The sequence below is a fragment of the Ammospiza caudacuta genome, chromosome 1 (assembly GCF_027887145.1).
Source record: "Ammospiza caudacuta isolate bAmmCau1 chromosome 1, bAmmCau1.pri, whole genome shotgun sequence".
In the NCBI taxonomy this organism is placed as follows: domain Eukaryota; kingdom Metazoa; phylum Chordata; class Aves; order Passeriformes; family Passerellidae; genus Ammospiza; species Ammospiza caudacuta.
Genome location: NC_080593.1, coordinates 109,013,115 through 109,036,312, shown reverse-complemented (window position 1 = coordinate 109,036,312; position 23,198 = coordinate 109,013,115). Strand labels below are relative to the sequence as shown.

Below are 23,198 nucleotides of genomic sequence, written 5' to 3'. Positions count from 1 at the left end.
CCCTCCAACTCCGAGCGCCTCCCATCAGCGCCTCGCATCAGCACCTCCCGTCCCGTCCCGTCCCACTCTGCCCCGCCCCGGGCTGCCGCCAGAGCGGGCTCCCCGGGTGCAACCAACTGCGGCGCTGGGCAGAGGGGGGAGTAGAGACTGCCGCCCAGCACAGCCCGAGCGTGTCCCCTGCAACGTGCGCGCCACAGCACCGTCACTCCCCCTCCCAGCCGACCGTACCACTTCCCTGCTATGAGGCTCGTCGGGCAGGAACGTACCAAGGCGGCGGAGGGAAAGGGATAAACAAGAAAGGCGCGTGACAAGGCTGTCTGGGGGCGATCACTTTCGAAGCGGCTCAGGGTCGGCTCTCGGTCCAGGTGTTCTGGCCGGGCCGTACGGAGCGGCCACGGTCTTATCGAGACGCCCCCTCACCAGGGGGAAAAGCAGGGAGGAGCCGCCGGTCCTCCTTAACCCCTTCCCCCGGCAGGATGGGGATGGGCCGTCCCACCGGGCGCGCGCCCCCGCCCCCCCGCGCGCCGCGTTCTTCCCGGATCGCCGCCGCTGCTTGGTCCGCGGGGCGCGCGCGCGAACGGGCGGGAGCGGACGCGGAGGCTCCCGGCACCCGCCAGACATGTCGGTGGCGTTTGCGGCCCCGAGGCAGCGGGGCAAGGGCGAGATCACGCCGGCCGCCATCCAGAAGGTGAGGAGGGCGCGGAGGGCCCGGCCCGGGCGGCCCCGGCCCGGGCGGCCCCGGGGGCTGCAGCTGCCGCTTCCTGCCGCGCGGGGAACGGGGGCGGCGGCGGCTGAGGCCCGGAGCGCCGAGGCCCCGGCGGGGAAGGGAGGCGGCCGGGCCGCACTCGCTGTGCCCGGGGCTCGGCCCCGGCGCGGCGCTGCCCCTCTCCCTGCGCTGGGACACTTGTTGGAGGGTCCCGGGGCCGGCGGGAGACGCCGGGCGGAGGCGGGCGATGTCCCCGGCCCCTCCAGCCCTCACTTTCTTCTTCCACTCGGGCTGCCCCGACCGCCCCCGCGGGCGTGAATTAAGCCGAGAGGACTCGGCCTGAAAGTGGAGGAGTGGAGTAAGTCCTTCCTGCGGGGGGCTCTGACAGCGGGACCGCGGCCCGGGTGTTCCGGACCCTCTGCCTGACTCCGGGCGCTGCGGGGTGGGAAGCGGCTCCAGTTCCCAAACTTGGTAGACCTGGTAGTTAAGGCTGCCTCCCAGTAAGCCTTAGGTGTGATTGAAGAAGGATATCGCGTTCGGAGCCAATGACAGCGCCTCCGGACGACTCCGCCTAAGCTTGTGTGGGAGGGAGCAAGTTCACTCGCTAAAGCGATCAAAGAAAAGCACGTACAAGATTAATAATAATGCACAGCAGCAACAGAGGAGCATGTTCAAGTTCACTGGTAACTGTGTGGTATTTAGGAACTTAAGACTCGTACCATCATTTGTGTGGGTGGCCGTGGATCAAACAGATTTCAGATTGGTACCAGCTCCTTATGTGGAGAGGTCCTTTAGGTCAATAAAGCAAGCCTCTGATTTAGTAAAGAATTGGAACCTCTACAAAGCAGGTGTTGCAGCAATGCGGAGCTCAAAGAAGACCCTAGAGTTGTAATGGGAACCTCCAGGGTACTGTAGGAGAAGTCAGTGCTTGGGAACTGTAGATGAAAAATACATATCCACTGGGTATGTAGTAGTCAGTAGAGACTTCAGCATGCTGAGGTGCCCATGGAGAATACAGACGATAAAGTTCTCCTGGGTCTGTAGTCACACCATTAGTTCGATGGTGGTGTGCTGGCAGAACCTCAGTGTTAAAGTTGAAGAATTTTTGTAATGTACCTGAGTTGTCAGAAGCCCTGAAGGTATTTTCATCCAGCTGGAAACTAAATTCTTTCAGTGGTCGGTGTTTATAACCATCCCAATTTTCTATCAGCAAACACTCAGTTAAACTTGTGAAAAGCAGTTGTCTGCAGCCCCACCTAGGATACAGTTATATTCCTTCTTGTTCCCTTTCCTCTTAGCCCTAGCATTCCTGCCCCCTTCAGTCCTTTCCTCCCCAAGAGGTCTGGCTCACATGGCTGTAATGAAGAATGCAACCATCTAATGGGCAGTTTCAAGGTGTACTTGTCTGCCAAGCCTTAAGAATCTGCTGCTTCCCTCAGGACTGTGGGAGGTATTCTGGGGAGAGGCTCGATTCACAGCTTCCTTTGCAGGTGCTCTGTTAGACTTTGGTATCAAAGGTATTATCTCCTTTTTCCCTTTTTTCTGATGAAAATGGCCACTGTGTTTGTCATAAAACTTGAACTTAGTTCGTGTGCTATGTGTCAGTGTAGCAGTGGGTTTGTCGTCCTCTTCAGAGAGGTAGCTTTGCAGTTGTAGCTTTGCCTGTTTTCTGAGGCTCACATAGTAGCTGAAAATACTGCAGTTATGTCTGTGTTTAGTGCTTAATGCATGTGTTTCCAGATCCAGCAGTTTCAGGCAAAATACTTGCACTGGTATTTTTGTAGTCCATTCTGGTGAATTACTGTTTAAAGTTTAAGAAAACTTGGCTGACTGGCTCGTTCTTACTGGATAGAAGTTCTGACTGAACTGCATAAAGTTTCTGACTCCATACTCTTTTCATAGTAGAGATGGATTAAGTACAGAAAAAAATGTCACTACTTTTTTTTTCTTTTTCCCTCCCTGTATTGTTAATTTGTTAATGAAATAAAGACTGTGGAATTATGTTGTGCTTTCCTTGTGGAAGGATGAGTCCAGTCATGGCTGGTTTCAACCATGTTTGGAAGAAGGAGAGAATCTGTGGGATATTTTAAGATTCTGCTTGTTTTGTGAAATTCAGCAGCTGGATAAAGGGATGTAAACCAGCTTTCCAGTGAGAGAAAGCAAAGGAGTAAATTGATGCAAAATTTTGCATTTGGCAGTAAATTTTCCATTTCTGTAAGTTCACTTGGATAACTTGGCTGAAGGCTCAGGTTAGCCATGGTTCTGCTGAATCTTGCCTGATCAGAGTGCAGAGCATGAGCTGCATGCTCACAAGATGAGTGTGTGAGGGCCACGTGCACTTCAGGATATCAGGTTGTGTGGTTTTTCCCTGTTTACAGAGCTTGGAACACTAACTTCATGAACTTTTTGTAGAAAGTTTGAAATTGGCCATTGCCCATGAGTTTTAGGACTACTCTTTTTTGGTGAGAAAATTAATTGTCAGGTGTTCATTTTCATGGACACTGCTAAAGTATGATAGATTTATTGTGTGCATTTGTCCTGATTCTGGCCACCACAGGATTAATTCCTGCACTAGCCAGGAAGGCTCATGGTGTGGACCCAGAGGTTATTCTGCAGCACCTCACTCCATTTTCCAGGCATGGGGAAGGGGATCACATATTGTGATGCTCTCAGGTATTGTTGGGGGCTCTGTGTGATGAGCACTTGCATGTGAATCATTTGCCCTCTTGTACCCTCCATCAGTAGTATTTTTTGCTGTTATTGTTTGCTTCTTATCTCAGTGGTATTTCCAGTACATTTTTACTATTTCAGCTGGTGATCCTTTTGTACCTCCAGTTCTCCCCTCCACCCTACCAGAGGGGAGAAGGTTGCATGATTTGGAGTGTTTCAGTGGGAATATTAAATTGGGCAATACCATTCCTAAACCATAATGTGCCATTATACCAAATATTTATAAAATGCAGCTTAGTTAGAGATTCTTCATGTAAATATTGCCTGGCTTTCCAGTGCATTTGCTTTGAACAAATCTGGTTAGCTCAGTTTTCACCAATAACAATTTCAGTGTCTTTTAAAATTAAGTTTATAAGCAGTTGCAAGCTTTAGAAAGAGGAGGGAAGCTTGGGGCATAGACTTCTAAGTGAATTTCTTGTTAGCAATCAAATGAAGGAATGCAGAAAACTTTTAAAACTTTCTAAGAACTTGGTGCAAGATCAGGACAGGGTGCTTCACAAATGTGGCTGCTGATGGTAGCACTGTGAAACCCTTAAGCCAAAACCTGTAAAACTGATCAGAGGGGGGAAATGGGAGCAAACCAGTGTTCTGCAAATAAGTGGTGAAGTAGAACTTTATGGATAACAACACTTTTGTTGTTTTTTAAAACTAAGAAGAGGAGCATTACTCAAGACTCAAACTTATCTTCAGTTTCTTTCAAAAAAGAACATGGAATTTACTTTGAACTTCTCTTTATTGTTTCAGATGTTGGATGAAAACAACCATCTTATCCAGTGTATAATGGACTATCAGAACAAGGGAAAGACTTCTGAATGCTCTCAGTAAGACCTTAATCTATACCTACTGTGGACTGGGTGAATTTCCACCTAGACCATCATTCTTGATTTGTTTAGCTTACCTTATAGGACAGCTGTGCTATGAAGAAAAGCATTGCTACAGATACTACACTTGAAATTCTTGAGGGGGGTGGATGGGTTTTATTTGCTCTATGAGTATAACTTATGTCACTGAAATATTGCAACTTGCCTACTGCAAGTTGATGTCATGATGATGATGCTCATAAAAATAAGGACTGTCTAACAAAGATCTTTTTCTTCTGTATTGTAATTACATTGTTGGAAAGAAGTAGTTTTGTTTGAAAAATTCTCAAAACCATGTAGGAAAATGCACCTTTCTGCTTCCTGATGGCGTGTTTGAAAACTACCTGCTTTTCATGTGCCCATGAAAAGCACAGGCTTGTTGTAGAAGTTTGGCTTGCTAAAATATTTGTCATAGACTTGCTGTCTAGTGGGGTCTTTGGAGAGTGAGCTGAGAGAACTATAGAAAGAGTGAATTGTTAGGGAGTGTTATTTTCCCATTACTCTTTTCTGGCATGAGGTGATGATGGCACCCATGTAATCAGACAAATATGGACAGATAGGACATCCTACTCCCTTGCCAAGGGAACTGGTTATCTGGGAAAAGGAGTGGGATCATAAACAATAGGTGCTTTTGGTTTTTTAAGGGACTACTTTTGTTTGCAGGCCTGTAGTTGTGTACTTGTAATCTGCTCCAGCTTTCAAGGTTGTTTTTGAGACTGTGGGCCAGATACTGAGAATCAGGACTATGGTTCTCTAGCAGAAAAATTATTCCATAGCAAACTTCCAAAGCTCAGGGTCCTGGTGAAATGTGGTAATGTAAATCTATGATATCTTTAATATGGGGACATAATAAACAGCTCTCTTTCTCTAGTGTTTGTCATGAAATTGCACCAGACACAAAACACACTCCCTGTATGTGTTCTGGTGATTTAGTTTAAGGCAGGAAGTGGAGTAAGTGAGAACAGTGTCACTCAGCTTTAGATTTTTTTCATAGCAAGACAGTAATACAGTTAGGCACAGATATGATGGAGACATTGGGAAAGATTGGATAATAGATAAGTGTGAGGCAAAAGGCTTAAGATTCCTAGTAATGGTACTTTGGTAAGTCTCTTGAGTCTTGTTTTGCATAAGTAGCTTTCTTTACATTTGTGGAATTAAAGTAAATTCTGATGTTACTGTATTTATCAATTAAGATTTGTTTTGCTTTGTTTATTTTGATAGATACCAGCAGATGCTGCATACAAACTTGGTTTACCTAGCCACTATAGCTGACTCCAACCAGAACATGCAGTCTCTACTACCAGCAGTAAGTACAAAATAGTGTAAAAGTAGGGAATATATTTCATTTGGATTCCTGAAGGTAAAAAAAACCCACCCAAACCAAAAACCAAGAAACCAAATGTTTGAGATAATGACCAAACACTTGGCCTCTGATTTACTGTACAGTAAATACTTGATGCTGTCTCTTTATGCTGTATTTGGAGTAATCTCACTGTTTAGGTATTGCTTAAAATCTGACTTGTTTAAATGTAGACTCTTACTGTGAATTAGATATGCAATGCTCAACTATCTGGCCTGCCTCAAATATAGAATTTTTTTCCTTTATTGTTTTTCCCCCTCAGCTGAGAACTAGTGGTATGGTTCTTAGTCAACTCCTACAGCAGTACTCTTTTTCCTCTTACATTAGGGAAAAGTGAGGGAATGGGATTTTTTCCTTTGTCTTTTTATTTTTCACTGGAATATAATCCATTCTCTTGCCCCAGTGGAATGAGGCTGGGTAAATTTTTTGCTGCTTTTCCACCTTCTAGGTGAGTCTCAAATTCTTTGCCTTTCTCCTGTATTGGAAAAACAACTTTGTTTTAAGGTGGATTATGATAATCTAAAAGAAGTAAGGGTCCGAAGGCCCTTGAAACACTGCATCACTTTACATGTCTTGGATATTACTTGCTATCTTTTTTTAGTCTGAATTTTTTCTGAATCTGTATTCCTGAATTCTGTATTTTACAAGATGCCTTGAATTTTTCCCCTTTTCCATTGTTTATGCAGCAGTAAGAAAAGAAACAACAGCATAAAGATAGCTCGCTGTCTGTTTGCTTTTTGTTCTAATCAGAAAGCTTGGGGAGTTCATTGTGAGTAGCACAAGGAAGTTCTTTGTTTTTTGGTAATAAGACTTTTCTTGAATTAATATAGTTTTGATTCATTTCTGCAAAATGAAGCTAAAAAGAATGTCTATAAAACAGCCATTCCTAGATACTAGTTTTCACCAACTGAAATTGAATTACTTTTTCTTTGGTCTCTGGAGAAGTGTTCTCCAATCGTTGCTGCTAGCGAAGCATCCTTTCAAGTTGGTACCTAGAGGACTATAGAAACAGTGCTTTATTATGTCCAACCTGTTGTGCCTGTAGAGGTTTCTCTTTTATAAATCCATGCTTGTAGCTGAGGGGGAGGGAAAGAACCCTTTAAGAGGGCTGTGTGTGTTCCTCAACTAATATGTTTTTGGAGGCTTAATTCATATCCTGGTTCTGATGACAACTGGAAATGAATTTGACCTTCTCCTAGTCCCTGGTGGACAGCCCTGTTGTTAAAGTTGAATGTGATGACATTCTCTGCCTAAAAGAAAATGAAGATAGGGCTGGGAAAGGCTTTTGCAGATCTGGACAGAAGTGTGTTTCTGATATTCAATGACGGGAATATTCCATGGTACTGAGAAAAATAGCATAGTGTGTGTGTGTTTGAGCGGGTAGAGAAAGTCTCTTTTGGACAGATGAGGAAGGGAGTAAAGGTTCTTGGGTTTTCTTTCAAAAATACTAAATGAAATTTAGGTCTTCAGTCTTACCTAAATGTAGATGCTGTGATCTACAATCTTTGAAGAATGTCCCAAAATGTAGCATAATCAGATTGTAGCGTAATGATTTTTGTTAGGGTTTATAGGAAAATATTCTCTATATTCTTTGTATTGCTAGTAAATTTTAGCTAACAGAATTTGGGAATGTGTGAGATATCATGTTATCTTTCTTTTTTCAATGCAAGATGAACTACTTCCGGGCCTTTTCCTCCACTGCTTTCCATGTAGGAGATGATGAGGCTCATGCTGACTTGGAGGTAGTAGGATTCTCTTCACCATGCTTGTGTATCAGCAGTTGATTAGTGTTAAAGGTGTGGATGGCAACAGTAAATACAGACCAGGATACTGTGTGTGTAGACATCTACTATTTTTAATACTGAAAGATATCAATTTTATGTTACTGCTTCTGCAGTTTCTTTCCACAGAAGTTTGGAGACCTTGAGTTTGGATACCTTCTGAAGTTGGGTTGTGTCTCATCTATTTATTTCTGGAAGATTGTTCCCCCCAGCAGACTAAATTATCTTTTTTGCTTAAGTTTTATCCTGGTATTGTTTAATCGGGTAAATAAGCTCTCAAGAAATTTCACAACTTTTAAAGCATTTCATAAAAATTAATAGTTATGTGTTAAAGTGAGGTTGGAAAGACAATGCTTCTCTTCAGATGTCATTCACACTGAAAAAAAAGACATAAGTTACCAGATTCAGTGAAATTTTTAGTATGAGCAAAAATTGCTCAATGCTTTATATTGTTAGGAGAATGCTTGTAGTCAGCTGTTGTGCCCTTTCCCTTGCCTTTCAGAATTCAGTGTTCCAATGAAATGACTGATGTAGTTTCTGAAACTCTGGTATTGCCTTAGAGAAGAAAAAGTGTAGAGATCCAATAGTGCTGTGCAGAGAAATGTTTATATAACTGGGACCTGGAAGTGTGGAAGGGTGAAGCAGGTAAGGCAAGCACTGCAGAGTCTGGGTGAAGGCAGCCAGGAAAACTTTGATAATCCAGTGTCATAACAAGGCTCCTGTGGTCTTGTATGCCTACTAGAGTATCAAATTATTACTTTTGGGTAAGACACCTTCTTTCACATTAAGAGACAAAGTGTGAGGTTCTTGAGTGAACCAGTCTTTTCTCAGCTGTGTGAACAGCAGCATTACTAAGGGAAGGGCTGTTATGTGGGGTCTTCCCAGCTGGATTGGAGCAGTGACAAAGTTCACATGTGAAGTTGATGCAACATTTTGCTGTCTCTCTGAGTTGTGGCAGGTATTTTTGCATCACAGTCAAGAGTCTCTTTACGATCACCTTAGGACATAAGCTAGCTTCCCAGAAAGGGCTTTTGCACCATGAGGAACACAATACTTGCTTTCTTGTGATTTTTCACTGGTGCTGCTTTTGAGGGAGGCCTACAGCAAGATATTGATGTCCTTGAACTGTAGAGAGCAAAGATGCAGTTGAAGTGGTGGTGAGATATTGTGTGTTTGTTTCTAAACACATGACATTTCAATCTGCAGAACAAGCATCCTCCTTGACTTATATTTTTTTTGTTTTCTGAAGTGTATTTAGTGCCCTTAAAAAGTCATTGAAGGCTACTGAATAAAAAAACCCCAGCTTTTCTATTTGGGCATCTTCCCTCTCTTATATGTCTTAGTTTTGCCAAATATTTTTAAGGAAACAATCCATAACTGTCACTTTATTTGGTATGTAGTAGGAAACTTTTCATTTTATAATGGCCACATATTGAGATCTACAGGAATTATTTGGGAACACTGGTGTGTGGGTTTTTATTGTTTTTTTGAGTTTTGTTTTGTGGAGGGTGGTTTTTTTGGTTTTTTTTTTTTTTTTTTTTTGTAGTATAGGCAGTGATTTTTTTCAGTTTTTCTTACATTCTGTCAGCATTCAGAGCATGAGATTTCAGTGTATATTTCAGGGTGTTGAAAATAAGTGCTTCTGATTATTACTCACCTGTGTAACATAGAGCTTTCTTTTATGTTGGAACTGCCAGTTTCTTCCAGTACTAAGTTACAGTCTGTATGTGTAATGACTTCCAAGAAAACTTACTGTGTCCAAGTCACAGAAGAATCTGGATATTGCATTAAATAGTTTTTCTAAATTTGATAGTATTGTAAAGGTTATTAATAAACTTTCTAATTACAAACCAGAAATATATTTTTTCTTGAGCTATTTCTTTCAAAAATTAAGCTTTTTGTAGCACTTGCAAAATCCCTTATTTTGTGCTATTCCCAAACTTGTCACACAGATTAGGGAGGAGTCCATGTCACTTGAGTTAAAAAATACTTCTCTAGAAGATAATGATAGCTTTTTATAAACACCTAATCTCAACAAGCACTGAAATCCTGGTTCTTCCCAAAGCATCTGCTTCAAGAGATAGGATAAAACCCAAACCAAACCACAGCAAAGCAAACTAATACAAACAAATCTCCCAAACCAAAACCAAAGACAACTACTGCCCATACACCAAATAATAAAATACTTCCAAAAATTAACTTGAAGACAGGCTTTCATGAAATGTTAGTAATGATGTTTAATGCTTCTAAGTTGTGGAGCTCTGCAGGCTAAGTAGGAATCTTTAATATATAAGCATGGTTTCACTCAAACAATGAAAACTCTCATATAATTTTACACACTTTATTTTTCAAAGGGGTGATGTTCTATCTGTGGTTTTAGTGTACTTGCAATGTGTTGTAGAAAAAAATGGGAGTCTTAAGAAATGAGTGTGCATTCTGGTTTTTTTTAGTAGCCATTATTTTGAACACAAAAGTTGTCTAAAATATATGGTAATTGAATTACCTTGACTTGGCTCTTCTTGAAAAAAGCAAGCTGGCATCCTGAGAATAAAAATATGGCTCAGTTTTTTTCACACTTTAAAATAAAATTGTGAAGTAAATCTTTTACTACTGATGATGAGAGGAATCCTAAATTAATGAGATTCTTGTCCAGTTGTGCACCAAATGCCTGGTAAAGTTTGATAGCTATGGTGGTGGTGTGGTTTAAGCCCAGCTGGCAGCTAAGTACCATGCAGCTTATCTCCCCTTGCAGTGGGCTGGGCAGGAGAATCGGGAAAAAAAATGAAACCTCTGTGTTGAGATAAGAACAGTTTAATAATTGAAAAAAAAAATACTACAATAATATTATAATTGTAATTAAAAATGAGACAGTAAAACCACAGACCAGTGCCCAGTCTGAGTCTGATGCTCTGTGGTGTCGATTATCCCTTTGGCCAGTTTGAGTCTGCTGTCCTGGCCATGCTCCCTCTTGGCTTCTTGCACACCTTGCTAGCAGAGCCTGGGAAACCAAAAAATCTTTGATTTAAGAGTAAGCACTGCTTAGCAACTAAAACATCAGTGTGTTATCAACATTATTCTACCGAATCCAAAATCCAGCACTGCACCAGCTACTGGGAAGAAAATCAACTCTATCTCAGCAGAAATCAGGACAGGTGGCATAGCAGAAAATCTGTTTGTAGTATGTGGAATATGCTGCATAATTTTGCATTAACCTTTCAGAACACAAGTCCATGCCCAGTTCAAGTTCAACTATTTGTAAACTGAATTAATAGAGAACAGAGGAAAAGGAAGGTTGAATGTTTCCTGTCAAGAGGCGAGGGAGCTATTAGTGATTCCTGGAGCTTGGATTTTGAAGAATAATTGCTCTGATTAAATGTTAAACAGTTTTGAAAAAAAACATAATTTCTTAAGATGTTACAAAAGAGAAGAAGGCGGCTGTGTTGGCACAACTGAAAGGGGACTTGGAAATGAAGAGTCACTGGTGGGAGCTTCTTAACCCAGCAACTACACTAAGAAAAAAATAAATACTGAAATTTCTGATGTTAGGAGTGAATTCAGAGCCCAATAGCTGCCATTTTAAACAGAGGATTGCTCTGAGTTCTGTAAGCTACTTTGCATGTATTGTTAATCAGGTGTGTCCACACGGGGAGCTAGTGCACTGTACACAAAAAACTATTTCTATTGCCTGTGAACTTGTGTGGCTGATTTAGAAATCAGTAAAAATCGCTGGCAGTTTGAATGAGGAGTATGCTCTAAAGTGTAATTCTTTCACTACTCACAGATGTCATTTGCCTCTCTGTAGTGCAGTATCTGCACAATAAATACATTTTCAATTGTAGGCTGTTTCCTGAGAGCTGTACCAGGTAGTCTGGTAACATAGGTGCAGAGTCTGTATGGTTCTGGTCTTTCCCAAATGCTTTGCTGTGAGAGTTCTGCTGGATTCTTTCTGCTTTAGGTGAGTTTACATAAAGCCTTTTAGCTAGAACAGAGATGGATTTTTTTTCTCTTAGACTACTAAATATAAAAAAACCTGTAAGTATCAGACCAAACAGTAAACCATCTTAAAAGCAAAAGAGACCAGGGCTGTGGAACACAAAGCTGAGGACAGATAGGAACTGCATTTTATGGGGGAGTTGCAGAGCACCTCAGAAGTTGTCTAGTTTCTATAATTCAGTGTTCCCTGAGTTAACATCCACAGTTAAGTGATGCACGGGCACTCTTAATAAACCCATATGAATTAATGCAGTTTTTAAAATTTCTGATTTAAGTAATTTTTAGTTCTACTGAAACCCCCCAAAGAATTTTTGGAGGATTATTTTTATAAGTATCAGAATAGCTATTGCTAAGAGGACATCAGATATTTCAGGGTTAAATTTTGTTTGTTAAAATGTTGTTAATGAATATTGGGACAGTGAAATATTTGTATGCAGTGACATATGCAATTTGAAACAATTAAAGATTTCAATTTCCTCCTTAAACAGAATGTTTAAGTACTAAGTCAGAATTTCTCTGACTTTTGAAGATCCTGATGTAGATCAAAATGTATTAACTGGTTGTCATTGTAAATTTGAAATTCCTTTCTCTGAGTCACAACTGGTAATCCAACAGTGAGAGCACAAATTACATTTATAATTACCTTCCCTATTTAGACATGATTTTAAATGGTTTTCCTGTAGAAATCCTCCCTACCCTCAAATATTTCACTAGCTGAGAATTGATACAGGGTCTTTCTTTTTTCATTGAAGACACTCAGTACCAGAATACCCTGTACCTTGCAGAGGAAGAATTGTAGCCCAGTTAAATCTCTGCTCTTTCAAATCTCAAAAGCATATTCCTTTATGATCTTATTTCCCAGTCTGACACCTCAGTAAGTACTCCACAGGTGCCATCACCACCTATCAACAGAGTACTGCTCTCTGAGACTGGGACAGGTCCTGTGATATTAGCAATGTGATATGAGCAGGGCAGAGTACCCCCTGGGAAGGGGTGTTTTGCTTTGCAGAAAATGCTATTTGAGAATTGAAAACAAAGATGATTGATTAAATCCTGAGTTAAGGCTTCTCTTGGAAACAAAAGAAGGCTATTTATGTTTGCATTTCCTGTAGCTTTTAATTGTTATTCTGAGAGAATTTCAAGAAAATTGTATTTTTGATAGTGTACTTTAAGTATCTATTGCTAGTTGTATTGATTAGCAATATTGTGTTTTAATGTGCTTAACAGTATTTCCTGGTTTTTGCCTTTTTTTTTTAATTTTTTTGCTGACTGAGTTGATACTCCACCTCAGTTTTCATAACAATACATGTTCCCTAAACAAATCTTTGGACCTGCTGGTGGTGGTAAGAAAAATCTTACCATCTTCAGATGCACATTTTCACCCTAGGTGATTTTATTGTTGTGTCTTGTATTTGATATATTTTATTATTTAAAAGAAAATCCTCTAAAAATGCAGTTTAGCTGTTGTCTTTAATGCATACTTTCAAGTAACTTTTGGATTTCGTAGGATTTTGTTTGCCGGAACTTGTCAGTTAAAATCTAATGGTTTTTTTTTTCTCATCTCTTTTTTTGGTGCAGCTATTGGGTCAGTTTCAGTCTTTTTCCTGTTCAAATTTCTAGAGTTTCACTAAATAGCTTATAATTAATTTTTTTCACGCTCTGATAAATTTTAAATGCTCATAGCCACTGGAAGTGTAATCTGTGTGTTTGGGGAAATGAGCCAAAAGTTAGTGTTTAGCAAGTGAAACTAACATTTACTAAGTCTTTAATTTACTTTTTACTGAAGTAAAATATTTAACATTTTCTACTACATAATTGGAATAAAGTCAGCAGTGATTTTAATTTTCATTCCTTTTTGTCCCACTTCCAGCAAAAGGAGGGAAGTAGCCTTTCCTTTGGTTCAGTTAGCCTGTGTTTGGATGTCATTTTACCCTTCCTATCTAGAGTTAATGGCTAGAATTCATTTTGGGTAGCTTTTCTTTTGCACAGGGTGGGTTGTTTCTTTTGAATACTGTGTGGTCATTTTGCATTGCAAAAGTCTTTTCTGTATTTAGTGCATGTTCTTGGGGATAGTCAGTTTTCTTCTGTAAGGATCAAAAAAGGTTAAATAATCTAGTTTATGTAGCTGGGTGGAGTTTTTTTCTTGTTGTGGGATTTTTAAATTGAAATTAATTTAAAGAAGTTTATTATCTGTAAAAGTCTGGATCACGTCCAATAGAAATCGGGAAGTTACCATTTAAAAACAATTTTTTCTTGTTTTCTTCTGTCTGCATCCACTAGAAAAATACTCTGGAGGAATTTCACTGGGGAATAATTATATCTGCAGGAGACATTTCATTTTAATTACTATCAGGTAGTGATTGGTTTATGATCTGACAAAAAGGCTTGTAATGCTCTTTTAAAATATCCTATATAATATCCTATATAACTGTTTCTATTGCATAGATGTATGTGTAATTATCTCTTAATCTTGTTTAAACTTAGTTCTAGTGTACTGTGTTGATGAATACCTCAGATTTATGTGATTTATGGCGTGTCTTGTATGTTTAATGTTATTCTTCAATTTACTGACTATTCTCCTGAGGTTTTCTTTCTTGTTAAACCATAAATTGGATGATCTACTTTTTGTATGTATCATACATTAAATTGTCTTTCTGTCATATCCTCTTAAGTTATATTCCTTTATATGCAAAAGAAATCTGTCCTTTTTGCTGTTTCAGGTGTAAACAGTCAAAGTTTTTAATCACTGATTGCCTCTCTTTAGAATCCTGCTATTTTTACAGTATCTTTTTGAGATTATTTTGCCCAAATTGAATGTGCATTATGGTATCAAAAACATCAGCAGTTTTTCTTTAGTATTCTACCTGACTTTGGATATTACTGAAGATAATCAGAAAGTGACCACAGGTATTATGTATAAATTTTATGGGGTTTTGAGTTTTCTGTTTGTTTTGTTGGGTTTTTGTTTTGGTTTAGGATTTTTTTCCCCACCAAACTCTCTGGATTGTGGTAAATTCTTTTTTGTTTGTTACTTTTTTTCTGGATTAGTGGCAACAGGAGCTTCCTCTTCCTGAAGAATGTGGTTTGCAGTTCCATGTAGTTGTCATATAATTTATCCAGGTTACTTGGCACCTTGTGCTTATTCTTTCTTTCACATTTTCAGTAATGTTACAGTAGCTTCATATCTTGACATTTACTAAAATATTTTCAGGAGAGCTCTGATTGTTCCTTTACTCTTTCAACTTCCCTCTGGGCAGTTTCTGATCAGTGCCAATGGACAATATATATTGCTCCAAAAGGCTTTGTCAAAAAACTTGTGTTAAGAGGCTTCTGTTAATTATGCAGCTAGGTGGTTTAATTTGTATTTTTAAAATTTTCTAGTAAATTAGAAAGGTTTGACTTTACTATATTGGTCCTACTACTTTTTTTATAAGTAGAGGTATAGTGTATGTCTACTTTCTATTTATCTGATAGAGTAGTTTCTTTTAATGGAAGATTGATTTTTTTTTAGCATCTTTGACCTTTTTCTTGCATTATTTTCAAGAATCTGATGTGGATTCACACAGGCCTTTGGGCTGTTTCCATATCCAGAAGCTCCTCTTGATGAATTACTTTCTGGTAGTACCTCTTGAGTGTTTTTAGTCGCTCCTCAATTGACTTAATTCCCTGTGGTTTGTGAAGTCTCTTGCAGGTTTTTGTATCTAAAGTCCTTAACAATTTTTTGTTCCCTGTCCTTGCGTGTCTACACTCTCTCATGCTGTTTTTTTGATAACTGCAGTGTTTTTCTTGAAGGATAGTTGTTTTGAAAACTTCAGACTAAATAGAGTTGGAATATATATAGCTTTGTTTAAATAATCCTTGGAGAGCTTTTTTTGTCCCTCTTTCCACAGATAAGGGCATGTCCATGTTTGTACAATGCAGGATAGCTAAAACCTAGGTATGAGCTGATCTTCTTTAGTACTTCATTGGACTTTCTAATGTTTCATACTTGGAATTGAAGAAGTTCATTTTAATTCTAAAAACATTTCAGCTTGGATGATTTTTGACTTTGCTCTCAGTTTGCTGGCATGGGCCTTCTCTGAGGCTGCCATGGGACAGGCTCTGAGCACTGACTGTTCATGTGTAGGATACCAAGTGTGTTGGTTTTGATAGTATTCCTGAGCATACTTTCCAAATAAAAATGAAAATGGTCTGTTTTCTTTTTTGTTTATTTCTTTGTATATCAGTTTTAGATAATTTCTGTTAGATTCTGTTAAATGCAAAATTAGGATAATAGTGAGTTTAGTAGGTGAGGGGACAGATGACTTTAACTGAGGGGAAGCAGCCTTGCCTTGGTTGCTCACTAGTGGAGGAAGAACAAGGAGAATGGAGCAGCATTTCAGTCACAGTGTTCAGAGGGTAGAGCTGCCTTTCACTCTTACCCTCTTCACCTCCTGCCTCTTCTGCTGTAGGCTGAAGACGGAGCTTTGCTTATAAAATGTTATTCTCTTCATCATGGAGGAATGAAAGGAATTTAGTAAGAGAAGTTGCCTACTTGCTTGTATTTTTCTTCATCTTCTTCCTTCTTACTGCTGAAAAAAAAAGCCTTCACTAATTTCCTGAAGAATTTTTTGAAGTACTGCAGGTAAAATAATACCTGCTTGAGGTATTTGAAGAAATGTTGAGACAACAAATTGCTACCATTCACTCCCCTCCCCTGCAAAGTGAATATATGTGTGTGTCTTTGTTACTCTGCTGTTACCATCTCCAACATACACTCACTGGGAAAGCCTTACTCTTTACTACTATATTGTATTTTGTCTTTATGAACCTGGTGAATAGTGTAGGCATAGGCAGGGACTGGGCTAGAGAGGAACTTAGGGTTCACCTGCTTGGTTCTGTCTGTGAAGAGAAATGTTGAAAAACACACATGTGGTTGTCTCATGGGGACAGTTTTTCATGAATAGTTATAACCTGTAGGCAGAGTCCTCAAAAGCCAGAGAGCCAGGAATTTGCTCTCACTGAGATGATTTTTACTCCCCTGAAAGTGCTTGGCTAAGGTATGTGAGAAGGATCGTGGAGTCTCACAGGTGTTTTTAGTAGGAAAACAAAGCTGGCTACTAGCAGTTTCTCTGTCTCCTTACATTGCTGCGAGGAGAACCTACCAGTAAATTCCCCCTTGTATTTATTGTTTTTCTTGCTCTCCCTCTTTGAACTCTCAAGGTTATTCAGTTATTTTCCTCACAATTTCATTAGGAAATTTGCCAAAAACATCCTTTCTAGGCAGCTGTCTCTGGACCTTTGGAGGCCAGCACTAATGTGCTTCCAGTCTGTAGGGGGTGTTTGGCATGGAATTATGAACTAGGCCTTCATTGCTTTGGGGGAGAGCAGGGAAGAGATCGCTAGTGTTTTACCACACCCAGGTGCAAATTTTTTGCTGGTCTATGAGCATTCAGAGGTTTTCATCTCATGTTGTACCTGTTTTGTCCCAGTGCAAGGTCTGTTAACAGCAACAAATAGTTGATGTGAGAGAATTACAGTGAACACTTATTTCTCTGTTGAATGAAAGCTTTTGTGTGTGTGTGTAAGGGAGTGACTCCAGCAGTCTTAAACTGTTCAGATGTAATTTTTTAATGAGGCATTGATTTGTTTTTTTTTTATTTTGAAGTGGTGCTCAAAGGTACTGTGGTGTTGTCTGCATGTAATACTTCATGTAAAATTGATTAAAATGTTAAACGCTTTGCCAGAATTAATGTATGGAGGAGTTAAACATATCAGACAGAGACTGAAATGCATTTCAGCGCTCTCTTTCATACGCTGTTGAGCAATATAGGCGAGCGCTGTACCATATGTACATATAATATATTTGTCAGACTAACTGCTCCTCGTGTTTGACTAAACTGTCTCCTTTCAGCCACCCACACAGAATATGCCTATGGGTCCGGGCGGGATGAGTCAGAGCGGCCCTCCCCCACCGCCGCGCTCGCACAACATGTCTTCAGATGGCATGGTAGGTGGGGGCCCTCCTGCACCACACATGCAGAACCAGATGAACGGCCAGATGCCTGGTAAGTTTTTCTCCTCTAAGACATTAACACCAGCGTTGCCTGGCAACTGAAACGACATGGGGGCTCAAGGGATACTAGATTGTTGATGACAAAACTGCTTTGAATGCCCCCGAGTACAAGCTCTCTTAGAGTTTGTTAGCTACAGAGCTACGTGACCTGTATTCAGTGTTTATCAGGCTGCCCTTGGGCTTTGATGTAGCTGACACACAGCATTCCTCTGATGAACAGAACTGGCTAAATTTAGTCTGTTTGAAACCATGCAGTACAGCTGGCTTTAGAGGGCTTACTGGGGAAAGGTATTGGCCTGTGGCTGAGCGAACACAAACCCTTCAATAAAAAGATAATGTGAAATCATTGTAGCTAAATAATTAGATAATAATAAAATAGATACATCTGAAAGCAGCTGTTTCTGATTTGGGTAAATGTTTAAAAGAAAAAAAGGTTGCTTTTATACAGCTTCCACTAATCTCCTGTGTTCTTTATTATTGAAGATGTGTTGAATCGTAAGGGATTTGTAAAGAAATGGCCTCCAGATTGTTGTTCTAGGTGTAAATTTTAAGTCAGTTTCTATGCCATCCTGTTTTGTAATAAAAAGAAATGTACTTGGGAAGACAGAAACAAAGCAGAGAAGGAGGATGATAAAATTCCACATTGTACCTACCAATACTGGCTTTGGGGTAACTATTCCCTTTAGCAGTCAGATCAGAGTGGAGTAGGCAATGGAAGAGCATGCTTTTTTATATAGAGGCTATTTTCCTGAATTTCCACTTGTAAAATCATACTGCCTATTTCATGTGAAACGGCTTTCAGCTTAAAATTGCATTCCCAGGATTGCTTTTGTTCAGGATCACTTCCTTTTTTTTTTTTTTTTTTTTTTTTTGTTATGGAGGAACTTTTCATACAAAAGCTCCTCAAGGTATTGATACTTTCAAGAAAGGAAACTACTGTCAAAGGATCTTTGAAAATTAATCTCTCACTGGTGTCAAGGATAACCTTCCTGACAGCAAACACAGTAATAACTATGCAAAACTTAGTACAAAGTAAAAAATGTAACAATTGCTGTAGTCTCTAATTTCTGTGCAAATCTTGATAAAATGGACTTGATATAATGGTGGCTTTTCTGAAAGAGTAACTTGAATAGCCTCCAGAGGCTGTGTGTAAGAAGTGCAATAAAAGATCTAGAGAAGTTAGTTTCATCATACACAGTGGTCATGGTCTGCATTTGGAAGTGTAAAGAGCAATATGCTTCTCCCTAAGTAGGGCAGAGATATTCTGATTATGGTGTCCTTTATCCAAGTAAGATCCATCAGTTCCCATGGAGAATAGCATTGCCTCTCAAAAATCAGTCTCTTTGACCCTCAAGTTTAATCATATTATTGTTGTTACTGTGATCCTTTCCAAGGAGAAGGATTACTAAGTCACAATGTGAGCATAATGACTTCACTGCAGAGCCACGGGGGAGAAAAGTCACTCCTTAAACATACATATTTTGTAATTAGATAGAATAAGAAAAGAGCTGTTAGGAAAATATGTGGAAGGTAAATAGCTTTGTTTTGTTATTCACCTAGACAGATACTTAAATACAGTTTCCAACTAAGCTTTAATTTAGCCTTTCCTCCAACATATTCCCTTTCTTGAATGTCTGTTCTTTCCATCTCAGTTTGAAGTTTTCTCTGAGGATGTGAAGATAAACAGCTTAGGATGAGGGCATCTCTAATATCAGAAAGGCTTGCTAAAATAATTTCATAGGTTGGAAAAAGGGAAACAGAATCATTTTGGTAAGTGTGTAGCTGAATTACACATATCTTTTCAAGTGTGTGTTAGTTTACCTGCTTGTGAGCCTTTCTGTATTTCACAGATAAATTTCTCTGTATTTCTCTTTGTATTTCTAATAATTTCTGCATTATATACATTTGCTTTCTGGTTTTAGGGCACTTACTCTGAGCTTACATAAACATTTGTACTAAAAACCAGATACAAAACCTTAAATATCTGTAGAGATTATCTGTATAAAAGGAGTAAAGTCAGTAATCTTAAATGAAGAGAATCCAGGACTGACATCAGTTGACCAGCATGAAAAAAATAAAATGCAGGCTCTTAAAAATGCCAGCTAAGGATTTCAGGTATTACCTGAGTAGGGGCTTCCACAGATCTGTGCATGGGCAGAAGAGAGTGGTTGATGAGGGGATTAGAACTGCCTAGTGATCATCAGGGCATGAGTAATTTTAAAGTTCTGCTTCAGACCTGTCCCATTGCCTGAAGGGCAAAGGATGATTTTTCTTGTACTTGTGTCCTGGTTAATACAGAACCCGAAGTGCTATTGGGGCCTTTAATTGCATCCCCTGACAAATGTGTGTCTGTGTCCTCTTGCCAGGGAAGACAGTCATGACAAACCTTTTTCAACTGGTGATACACTTGAGTGCTATTTGTACCTGTGACAGATTGTGGTTTTTAGCTGAAAAAATTGCTGTCTGAAGAGTTACTTTGGCTGAGTTTATGCCATACAAAGTAAGGGTGGTCTGAATTTGGAAGGAGATGATGAACTAAGATGTACTGGGGGCAAGTTGTCTTCCTGATATCTTGAGGTTGTTTTCTCACATACACAAAGTTGAAAGGTAAGACTAGATATGGGGTCTCTGTCCTTTGTCATGGCACTGGTAGGTGACCTTCCTGAATAACAGGTCCTGGTTCCAGCCAGAACAGGGTTAAATTTTGCAGTAGCCAGAGGAGGCATGGCTAGGACCTGCAGGATGTTTTGAGGGTTCTGTGTGGTGAGCAATTGCCTGTGAATCCTTTGCATCTTGTACACTCTTATTAATATTGTTGCTGTTACTGTCCTTTTTCTGATTTCATTGCTGTTTCCAGTAAATTTTTCTTATCTCAACTTGTAATCTTTACTTTTTTTGCTTCCTGTTCACTTCTCCAGCCCTGCACAGGAAAGGGGATACAGGGGAGCAAGCAAAGTGGTGTGTGGTTTGGAGTGTTGTAGTGGAAATGGTAAACTGGGGAATAGCATTTCTAAACCTCAACACAGATGTTTGTGTGTTCTCAACAAGTTCTCTCAAAATCTTTCCTTCCTGCAAATGTAGTCTCCAATGTGTTTAGTTTGGATTACAGCTTCTTGGAGGTAAGATGTGTGCATAGGTGGTTAAGAGGAAAAAGGACTTCTGTTTATACTCAAGATAGATAGTTACTCTAGTAACTTTATTGTAACACAAATGTAATTATAAGTGTATATATCTAAGTATAGCATTTAAAGCAATTACTTTAAAGTGGAGATACATACTTCATGCTTCATTAATTCACTCTCAGTTCATTCATATTCTCTTCTTCCTATTTCATTTATGCGGGTAAAAAAGAAAATCAATTGTTTTGTCCTTATATGCAAGAGATATCAATGAAGTGTTTTGACAAACTATAAAAAAACTTATATGTAAAGTGTGTTTTTATTATTTTTCATTTGCAAGGTTTTTCATCCTGTGGTCTTAGCTTTATCTCTGTTCTTGATTTTTAGCTTCTCACTAACAAACCCCCTAGATTTTGACCACAGAAAATACATGTACCTCACATTTCATATGACAGCTTTTTCTTATGAGTGCTCCCTTCTGTTTTAGTGGTATCTGAAACATGAATATAAACCAACGTTTTAGAAAAGATGTGTTATTTTTTCAGGCTATTTCTTGTGATGATTTTTGCCTTCCTCATTTTGCTTCTTACATTAGTAGTTTTTAAAAACTTGTTTCCCTGTGTGCTTGCCTAACTCTCTGAAGTCTATCACTGACAATGTCTTCCTTTAATCAGAAAGAAACAAAGCCATTCCCAGGCCCTAACCTTCTGGCACTAACCCTGTGTATTTCTTCCTTTACTTAGGAAAATAGTCTTCTAGCAGCTCTGCAACAGTTGCTTGGCACTACAGTAGGAAGCTTTTTTTCGCTGTAGCTTTACCTCAGAGCACATTCTTGATTGAGCTCCTGGTTAGAGACAAGCTCACTTTTTCATAATTAAACTGTCTCCATGTTCTCGTTATTACAGAATTAAGGAGTGTTGAATTGAAGAGGGGCAGCATAGGCATCTGTAGTACTCTTGTGGGCATAATCCTTTTCACTGAATTACTTTTTCTGTATTTGTGGTGGACCTGCCTTTGTACATATCAGCAATCTCTGCTCACCTTGTTTTGCAGGAACAGTGAACTGCATGTTTGATGCCTTTTTCAACTTTTACACTTTCCTTGACAAAATAGGTTTGTGTTTATTTCAGTAACGTGTCTTAAGGGCAAGAGGATAAACACATTTTAAAACTTATTCTCTGTTTCTTCACTTTGGCTTTAGTAACCATGTTCACTTATCATTGTTATCTTTTTCTTCTGCATCTTACATCTTTTTGTTTCAGTCACAATGTATCTGTGACCTTGTGTGCAGCTCTCTGTGTCCTTATTTCTGCCTTCATTCTACTCTAGATTAGTGCAATTTTTTTTTCATTAGCCAAGGACTTAGGAGCTGTTTACGTCTGAAGGCAGAGGGTGTGTGTGTGTGGTTATTTTTTTTTTTTTTTTAATTTTCATTGGGAAATGTGTAATCAAATCAGTACCTTCCTACAACTCTAATAGTGTAGTTTCTTTTAGATTCCTCTTCTTAGACTTTTCTAGCTTAACAAAAAACCTGTGTCATGTTAAGCAACAGGAGCATCTTCTTGCTGAAATCTGTACGTGTCAGCATTTGCCTTGTTTTACAGTTGACCTGGTCTGTCATGTCCTCTGGTTCTACATATTTTCATGAGGTCTTCATGTGATGCTTGTCATGGGCATAATCCATGCATTTAATCTACTTTTTTACTTGTCATGGTTATATCCAGTCCCACTTCTTACTAATTTTGGTTCTAGTAGGTGTTCACCTATTCCATTAAAGTAATGAATAAACTGACCAGATGGTATTATAATATTGTACTTGTTAAAGTGCCTATTGAGAGTAGATTGAATTCAGAGAATAATTTGAATTCATCCTGTTGTCAGGAAGAAGGGAAATAAAAGGTGAAAAGATGTTGTTGGCACATGGGTGTTGGAGCAAGTTGCTTTTCCTTTGCATTTTCACAAGTTGAACTGATAATTTGGAGACTGTCCTTCCAGTCATCATCCCCCACACTAGTAATCTGCAAATACAGTTGCAGAATATTGACTATATAGTACATGATCAAAAATGTTAAACAGTTCTTCAGCCATTTTTATTCTACGTTGTTTGATACTATCTGAATCACTGCAATGCTAGGTCCATTAGAAATGAAAAGCATTGATTTACTGTTGTGTTGAAATCTTCCACTTTAGTTACAAGTAGAGAAGAATGCAGCTCATTGCCTGTAACACTTTTCCTTTGTTCCTTTTTTCACACCTTTCTCTGATTTCCAAGGTTGTTCTTTTACGTATTCACAGCAAAGGTGATGTGCTTACCAGCCTAGGTCACTAAATGCTTTCCATTTACATGTCATTCTTATAAAAGTCATGATTGAAGTATCCAAAAAAAGTCTTGATGTCTTACCAAAAAGATTTGTTCTCATTCCCATCTCAGGAAATAAACTCAGGAGTTGTCTCCTTGTCATGAACAACTTTTGGTTACATTTTTATCTACAAGGGCATTAAAACACCTGTGTAGAACGAGTTTGGCTCACAGTTTTCCATAATATCCTTTGCTGTTGTATCAGTGATCCATGGAGTGCTTCTCACCTTCTCTT

General features: G+C 39.3%; 1 protein-coding gene across 3 annotated transcripts in view; it reads left to right on the top strand.

The window, feature by feature from the left end:
• Positions 1–529: 529 nt before the first annotated feature.
• The window catches only part of SS18 (SS18 subunit of BAF chromatin remodeling complex), a 42,707-nt gene continuing 20,038 nt past the window's right edge, over positions 530–23,198 (top strand). For all 3 annotated transcript variants that reach the window (XM_058801050.1, XM_058800268.1, XM_058825373.1), the window contains exons 1-4: positions 530–688; positions 4,181–4,257; positions 5,518–5,602; positions 17,324–17,477. In XM_058801050.1, coding sequence (XP_058657033.1) covers positions 620–688; positions 4,181–4,257; positions 5,518–5,602; positions 17,324–17,477 — 385 coding nt within the window. In that variant the 5' untranslated portion in view covers positions 530–619. The remainder of the gene's footprint in view (positions 689–4,180; positions 4,258–5,517; positions 5,603–17,323; positions 17,478–23,198) is intronic.